The sequence below is a fragment of the Parus major genome, chromosome 23 (genome assembly GCF_001522545.3).
Source record: "Parus major isolate Abel chromosome 23, Parus_major1.1, whole genome shotgun sequence".
Taxonomy (NCBI): Eukaryota; Metazoa; Chordata; class Aves; order Passeriformes; family Paridae; genus Parus; species Parus major.
This window is the reverse complement of record NC_031791.1, coordinates 2,454,529-2,463,179: the sequence shown is the minus strand read 5'-3', so window position 1 is coordinate 2,463,179 and position 8,651 is coordinate 2,454,529. Positions and strand designations below refer to the sequence as shown.

General features: G+C 49.8%; 1 protein-coding gene across 1 annotated transcript in view; it reads left to right on the top strand.

Annotated features, from left to right (window-relative positions):
* CSMD2 (CUB and Sushi multiple domains 2) overlaps positions 1-8,651 on the top strand; it is a 258,061-nt gene that overhangs the window by 176,210 nt on the left and 73,200 nt on the right. Inside the window, exons 25-27 of the mRNA XM_033519645.1 lie at positions 1,636-1,762; positions 6,030-6,232; positions 7,709-7,900. Coding sequence (XP_033375536.1) covers positions 1,636-1,762; positions 6,030-6,232; positions 7,709-7,900 — 522 coding nt within the window. The remainder of the gene's footprint in view (positions 1-1,635; positions 1,763-6,029; positions 6,233-7,708; positions 7,901-8,651) is intronic.

Sequence of the window (8,651 nt, the reverse complement as noted above, 5' to 3'; positions counted from 1 at the left end):
GTGGAACAGCAGGGATGAGCTGAGATCCTGGGCTGGTGGAACAGCAGGGATGAGCTGAGATCCTGGGCTGGTGGAACAGCAGGGATGAGCTGAGATCTCGGGCCTGTGGAACAGCAGGGATGAGCTGAGATCCTGGGGCAGTGGAACAGCAGGGATGAGCTGAGATCCCAGGCCAGTGGAAGAGCTGGAACAGCAGGGATGAGCTGAGATCCTGGGGCAGTGGATGAGGTGGATCAGCAGGGATGAGCTGAGGTGGAACAGCAGGGATGAGCTGAGATCCTGGGCTGGTGGATCAGCAGGGATGAGCTGAGATCTCGGGCCCGTGGCTGAGGTGGAACAGCAGGGATGAGCTGAGATCCTGGGCTGGTGGATGATGTGGATCAGCAGAGGAATGAGCTGAGATCCTGGGCTGGTGGATCAGCAGGGATGAGCTGAGATCTCGGGCCGGTGGCTGAGGTGGATCAGCAGCTCCGCTGCGGTGGCTGGAACTGCCACATGTCCCGGCAGGACAGGGGGTGTGAGGCCACCAACAAAGAGGGGAGAAGGAGAAGAAGCAGCAGCTCCATCTGGGTGATGGTGAATTCCCTTCTCCAAAACTGCAACAGTTCCCAGCGAGAGTTCTGCTCTGAAGCTGCAGAAAGCAGCCAGCCCCAGCTGTCCCCACCATCCCTTTTTCCCGTCCCCCTTCCCCCTGGGCCCAGCCGAACTCTTTGTGTTTCAAAAGCACCCAACAAGTACCAGCAGTCAGATTTTCCCTGCCACCATAGGTGAAAAATCCAAAGGTGAGCCAGAACAAAAGGAAGGACACTTAACCTCCAACACTGAGTCCCACATTCCCTTTCACCTGCAGCTCTTCCTGCTTGGAAAATTCTGATTTGGGGTTTTGTGTGTTAAATGAATGGGGCTGATCCCTGATTCCTGTCCTGCTGTGCCCAACAACAACTTCCAGAGAAGTTGGACACTGAGTCCTCTGTGAGATCTCCACACCCAGGGATGTGCTCAGCCCCTGGCACTCTCTCCCGGGAGGCAGGACCATTCCTTAGCTGGAATTTTAGCCTCATTTATTGATGTAAAAAGATAAATTTCTGTCATCTGTGCATTTTCTTAACCTTCACTCTGTTTGCTCTGCGTGTGTTGGATATCAGGCCTTGTCTGAGTGTGTGGAAATTAAAAAGAAATGAAAGAAAACTCAAAGAAGTGAAAATTACAGAATTTGAATGGATATGTTATGGAAATTATTCCAAATCCTCACGTTCTTTGCAGTTCATTTACAGTGACATTTACAAGTTCTTTGGCTTCTTATCCTTCATTTCCCGAGGAATCCAAGCAGAGGAGTGGAGCTCCATCACCCCCAGGTGTGGAGCAGGGAAGCAGCATCCTGGCAGGCCCTGCCTGTCCTCCCTGGGGATTCAGGAAGGTGGAGGGAAGCTTTGCCTGGTGCTCAGAACGAGCACAGAAATGCAGAATAAGTCTGAAAACTCAGCTGAATTCAACGGTTCTCTTCATCTTTGTAAACTTTTGGCATCCCTGAGAAAAGCCAGAAATAATCTCTGTTGCAGGGTGAGGTTGTTGCCAAGCAAGAGCCACAGAAAGCCACGAATCTTCTCCCTAATGCCATAAATATTTTTGTTCCAGCTGAGTGTGGAGGGACAATCAGAGGAGAGGCCTCAGGACGGATCCTTTCTCCAGGATATCCAACTCCCTATGACCACAACCTCAACTGCATCTGGATCATCGAGGCAGAGCCTGGATGTACCATTGGGTGAGCTGGGCCAGGCTCCTGTGGTTTGGCTTCTTTCCCACAGGGAGCTGATTTGTCCAGGGCAATAATTAAATAAAACAAGGAGGGACAAGCAGGGAAAAGTCTATGGTTTAGTTCCAGAATCAGGGAATGGTTTAGGCTGGAATTAAGGATTTGTGGGCAGGAACATTTCCCAGAGCCCCCAGTGGCATCACTGCCGCTCTGTTTTCAGCCCTGTGTGTCCCCTGTGTGTCACAGCCCTGCATGGGGACACCAGACCTGGTCCTGCCCGTGGTGTTCCTGTGCTCAAACATCTCAGATGTCCATCCCTCTCCATCCCCTAATGGATGCATCCAAAATCAAACCTTTTTCCCACCAGATTAATGAGGCACTTCCCCAAAGTGCTGTGTGCCCAAGTGCCACAACTGTGGGATGAGGGTGTTGTAGGAGATCACAGGGAATGTCCCAGGATCCAGACAGCTCCTGCTCCCTGACCCTTCACTTCTGTCCCACCACCCCCACTGTGCCCAGCCCTGCCCAGCCCTGCAGGGCTGCCCTGGCTGTTCACACAGATCCCTGGCCGGCCAAAACCCACAGAAAACTGGAATATTTGGGCAAGCCAGGCTTTGACTGAGTGGTGGGATTTGAGGGGGAGAAACTCACCTTAAAAGAATAACAATAATAATAATAATAATAATAATAATAACAATAATAATAACAATAATAATAACGATAATAACGATAATAACAATAATAATAACAATAATAACAATAACAATAATAACAATAATAATAATCCTCTTCCAGCATCTCCCATCAGAGTTCCCAGTGCTTGTCAGCCATTCCTGGCTCATCCCAAGCCTTTTTCTGTTCCATCTTGAATTCCTTCCCTCTCAATCCCATTTTCTCTCCCTGCTGCCTCAGCACCCATCACCTCTCCAGCAGAGCCTGTCCCTCACGGTGAGCTCCGTGCTGCTTTTAGCCCGTGGATTTCTGCTGGAGACAGGTTTGGTCTGGTGTTTTCATTTTTATTTAATGCAGAAATTCCCTCCATTAGTGCTGCCCTTCGGAATGGCTCAATAATGGATGGGTTTGGGTGTGAACAGAGGAGAAAAAGCACGGCCAAGGAAGCTGAATCCCTGCACAGGCAACTTCCACGTGAAATCTCCTCTATTTTTATTCTCCTGGAAAAGGTTTTTATAGGACAGAGAGGCCCCCTTTTCCCCCATCCAAAGGCTGCTGCAGCAACTTTGCTCCTGTAATCCCTAAAAGCACCCACATGAGCAGAGATTTGGATCCACCAAAGGCTTGGAAAAGGCTGGCTGTGAAAGGGAAAGGTTCCAGGAGGTATCAGAGCCACACACACCTGGTGACCCTGCCTTTCCCAGAGATCAGAGCTCCCTTTCCCTGCCCCTTCATTTCCAGCTCCAGCAGCACAGATGATCTCAGGGGAGTTGAGAGAGCACATTCCCAGCAACTTCATTTTTATGGTAATCCATTGGAAAAATAATCCTCTTCACGCATGATACAATTGTATAAAGCTCTCATTTATAACTTACATGAAAATTAATCACCAGAGCTCTTGGAATGAAGCTGTATCTGCACAGCACGAGGGGAAGGGCAGGGGGGGTGAGGCAGGGAGAAAAATGAGTCTGCACTTTAGAGCCATGAAAGGGAAAGGGCTGCTCCTGCAGAGGGGATTCATGTGGAGCACGGAGTGCCTTGCTTGGACTGGAGGAGAGGAGGAAGAAGGAGGAAAATGGAAAAGATGCTGGAAAATGGATGGAAATTCCTTGCCCAGCTGGGAGCAGGGAACACAGAGACATGGCAGAAGTGGGTTGTGGTCCATCCCTGATCCCAGTGTTGTAAAAATCCACTGAGGTTGTTAATTCATCCCCCTTTCATGGGTATTCACTTTCCAGAGATTCATCTAAAAAGAGGAGTGAGAAAATTCCCAGAGCTGGAAGAGACCCCCAAGGATGATCCAGTGCAGCTCCTGGCCCTGCCCAGACACCCCAAAACCCCACCCTGTGATTCCCAAATGCTCCTGGAGCTCTGACAGCCTTGGGAATGTGACCACTTCCAGCATTTTGGAATATTCCACTTTCCAAGGACAGCTTTCAAGCTGGGGAAGCCTCTCTGGGGCAGAGGGAGGCAGTGGGGCAACCTCTGAACTGCTGCTGGGGTGGGAGGTGGTGGCTTTGGTGGCACCTCTGTGCCAGGGGTGCTCCCAGCCTTGCACAGCAGAGCCAAGCTGGAATGGCCAGAGCTTGGATAGGGAATGTCAGCATAAAACACCTCAGGATGGTCCTGGGGGTTGTGGGGAGCTTTGGGGAGATCTGCTCAAGGGTTGTTGATACTCCCAGGGCAGAGCTGAGCTCTCCTCTCTGCTCCTTGCTAAGCTGGCAGAGCTTCCCCTCTCTCACACTTAGATTTATATAAATATAACCTCCCCAGTTTCTAATTTTCTTTTTTTTTTTTTCTCTTTTTCCCCCCTCTACATTTCCATGCCTTTAATTGGGAAATGGGGATTATCAGATTGCAGAAATAAAACTCCTTTCCCCTCAGGAATAGAACTCCTTTCCCCTCCATTGTCTGCTGAAGCAGGGGCTCTGCCTGGTCTCCAGCATCAGGCTGGGGGAAAAGCTGAGATGTTCCTGTGGAATAGAGGGATTTGCTCCAGAGAGCACCAGATATGATATCCCAGCAGATTCCAGGCACAGCTTGTCCCATGGATCTCCTGGATCAAGGTTTTCTCCCCCTGGCACAGCCTGACGTTGTTTTTCCTCAAAGAAATCGGGGTGGTTTAGGCAGCCCTGGAGCTGCTGGTGGCAGTTCCAGGGTGTCTCCCCACCCCAGCTCAACCTCTGGCAACCTCTCCTTGATCCCAAGGTCTCCAGGGATGAGTCTTTTCAGCATTTCTGGCTCACTGGGCCCAGTAAAGGCTGGGAACAAATGTAATCACACTGAGGCAGCCGTGGAGAACAGCTCTGCATCATCCATCCTGATTTTCCTCAAGCCTGGCTTTATTTCTCTTTGCTCAAGGTCTCTGCTCAGGAGATTTATGATTCAGCTCTTTTGGTTTCTCCCAGCTTCTGTGGGCATCATTTTTTCGCTGAGGATTTTGCAGTGGGGCTTTTTTTTCCTCCCCCTTTTCTTTGTGGTGCTCCCCGATTTATTTATGCTTGCCCCAGATAAAAGGGAAAGCAGCCAAGTGAAAGGCTCCCTGTTTGCCTCGGTGGGCTGGCAGGGGTTTCAGCACAGCACCTGATGGGTTTGTTTTTTACGGGTTTTTGCTGTTTCTAGGTTTTTGTCCCCGTCTCACACTGGGGTTGAGTCACCCAGGGTTGGCCTGAGGGAAAGCAGTGACGAACAGGGACAGGAAATCGCTCCTCTCCAGGTGGGATTGGAGTGCAGGAGGGGATCAGCTCCTGCTCCATCACCAGGGCACATTCCCAAGAGCTCCAGAAGGGTTTGAAAAGACCCTCAAGGACAGGGTGGGATTTGGGGATGTCTGCAGGGCCTGGAAATGGATTTGATGATCCCTGTGGGTCCATTCCTGCTCAGGACATTCCATGACTCTGAACTGCAGCCTTCACTGGTGACTCCCCCAGGTGTCACCATAACCTGGGCAGGATCCTGTTCTTGGATGGTTCTTCTGACTGGGGAAGATCCCAAAGCTCTTGGAAAAGCCTGGATCCATCTGCTCCCCATCCTCCCCCGTTAGAGCTGGGCCTGGGGAGCAGGGTGAGATCCCACCAGGGATGTGTTGGGACCACGTTTGTCCTGTCCTGGAGTGCCACCAGCCCTCACCTGGCACAGAGGGACCTCCTGCCTCTCCCATTCCCTTGGGTCCATCACTGGCCCAGATCCAACGGGAATTCCCTCACCATGAGGCCTCCTGAGGCTTTCCCTGAGGAATTCCCTGTGCAAGTGCCTTGGCTGAAGGCTTTGAGCCCTCTCTCCAGGACAGACCCGGCTCTGAAGTCCAGAGGAAGGGAATGAAATCTGCCTTCAGAGCATCAAAATAAACCCCTCAGTGTCAGCTCATTGTCATCTCCTTAACTCCAGTTTTCCCTTCCCTTCCTGGTGTGGATTTTGGAGCACTCTCTCCTGCTGCCTCACTCTGTTCTCTGCTGAAGTTCCTCTGTTCCATTCTGCAACATCCAGACCTTCCTAAAATACATCAAAATCCTGGAGGTGCTGCAATCCAGCCTCAGAGCTGGCTGCCTGAATTTGGCACAAGCCACATTCCAGGTCTGAATTCCGGGTGTTTTTTGCCCCACAGGCTTCATTTCATGGTTTTCCACACGGAGGAGTTCCACGACGTGCTGCGGATCTGGGACGGGCCGGTGGAGAACGGGATCCTGCTGAAGGAGATGAGCGGCTCAGGGCTGCCCGGGGACATCCACAGCACCTTCAACTCCGTCATCCTGCAGTTCAACACCGACTTCTTCACCAGCAAGCAGGGCTTTGCCATCCAGTTCTCAGGTGGGATGTGCAGGGATTCCTCAAAAACACCACCAAACACAGAGCAAAAATCCAAGCAAACCCAGAAATTCCAGGTGTGTCCACAGGGTGAGCAGGTGATGCTGCAGTGGACACTTAGTCACTTCCATAATAAATAAAAAGAAAATTAACTCTATTAGACCGTTCACTAATCACTTATTTACCACTTAATTCCATCTATTCAGTAATTAATTTGTTACAAATATTACTTGCAGTGTTGCTGTGAAGACAAAAATTCACAAGACCCAAAGCACGTTGATATTTATGAAATTAAAATCCAGCATTTTTGGGCTACTGAAATTAGTGTGATCCTGTAAAAAATGAGCTGCACATCCTGGGAGCTGGGATGGGACCTTTCCTGGACTTAGATACATTGAAACGTGTTCCCAAGTTGGTTTTTTTTTTCCATAACTTTCTGTCCAGGGTGCCTTGCTCAGCTGGGGGAACAAGCCAGCATTTTGGGGAGAATTCCTGCTGGATTTCAGACCTTTGGGATGACCCAGACAGAGGCAGAGCTTTGTGTCACCCAGCACAGCGGTGCCACCCCAAGATTTTTTTGCCAGACTTGAGTCCCATCCTGCCAGGAAGGAGCAGCCTGGGCTGTTAACTTCCTTATCTGCAGCTGCACAGAAAGAGAGGGATTTCCTCTGGCTCTTTCAAGAGCAGCTTTCTCTAAACTGCCTGGGTGTAACAGACTCTCATCAATTTACCAGGAAATAAGCTCCTGATCTGGAGCTGGGCTTTATTGACTGCTCCTGCATAAAGCCTTTGTTCAGCAGGTGTGACTAAGCAGCCAGACCTGAGCTCAGACCTGTCCACTTTGGGATCTTGGGAGCTTTAATGAGGTGGATAAGCTCACAAAACTGCTATTACTCCAGGATTTTCCCTGCTGGTAAATCCTTGTGGTGTTGGCAGACCTTGAGCTCAGGCAGCAGCAAAGCTTTGCCTGTCCCCAGCTCAGGGGACATCTCAGACCTCAAAGAGAGGCAGCAACAAGTCTGGAAAGGGAAACAAACACATTTCTGAAAGGTCAGGCTTGATGCTTCACAGATCTTGAGGCTAAATTTCTCTGCCACTCCAGGGAAAGTGGGATGTGCTGGTGGCTGAGTTGATTTTGCAGCATGTGCCTGGCACAGAGCTCTCCAAAAACGCCGTGGAAGATCAGTGGGTGTCTGGCCTGATGGAGTAAACAGCCATGTGCACAATTCTACATCAAAGCTGCTCCCTGGGTACTGCTTTTGAACTTGCTGGTCCCCAGAGCCTTTCCCAGCTGGAGTGGCAGATGCTCAGAGCAAAGGGAAAGGCACTTTTTGTGTGTGGGGGAACTTTATGGGATGCTGAGGGAGGAGAGATGGGGAACCAGGCATGGCCTGGGTGTCTGGGTGAGGACAGAGCCTCAGGACAGCTGGTGCTGAGAACAAACATGGATATTCAAGTTGTGCTTTTAATTCCCTCCAGTTTCCACGGCCACTTCCTGCAACGACCCAGGAATCCCCCAGAACGGGAGCCGCAGTGGGGACAGCAAAGAGGCCGGGGACTCCATCACCTTCCAGTGCAACCCCGGCTACGCCCTGCAAGGGGAGGCCCAGATCACCTGTGTGCAGATCGAGAACAGGTTCTTCTGGCAGCCAGACCCACCCATCTGCACAGGTACAGCCCCGTGCTGGGCACACTGGCACAGAGCTGGGGTCTTCAGGTGGTTTTTTATAATGCTGTTTATTCCATGGACTGGAGTTACAGCAGCTGGGGTTGTGGCTCAGCCTACAGCTGCTGGCTTTAGGAGAGCCCTGTGTCCTGAAGCCCATTTAGTTCTGGTTACAGAGCTATACATTTGTGTATTTGTGTATTTGTAGTAGCATTTGTAATGCAATTATCTCTCTTTCTTTTGCTGTGCATATCATCACATAACAACCATCATACACAACACCTTTACATTTACACATATCCTATCAGAACTGCCAAAATTACCACACTGTGTTAGTGACTGACCAATCATCTGAGTTATTAATTACATGTTAAACTTTGAAACTTCTTTTGCAGTGGGAAATTATTTTTGCTTTGGTAAAAAACTTCTTTCTGTCTGCCTATGCTTTTTTTACTTGGTAGCAAACATGCTTTGTTTGACAACCACTTAAGCTGTTGGACTTTGGCCATAAAACCTCCTTCTAACTGGCTAAACCTTTGTTTTAAACCTTCCAACTCAACTAAACCTTTCTTCTCTCAGCTGTTTCAGCAACAACTGGCCCTAAAAACATCATTTTATATATCAAAGATTGCTTTTATTTCTAGAGAACCTTCTGCAAAGTATTCATATCTGTAAAACTTTTCTGTTAAATTCTCATCCTTCCCAACAGCACACAGGCATGGAACCCTGTGTGAATCCATGGACACAGATCCCTGT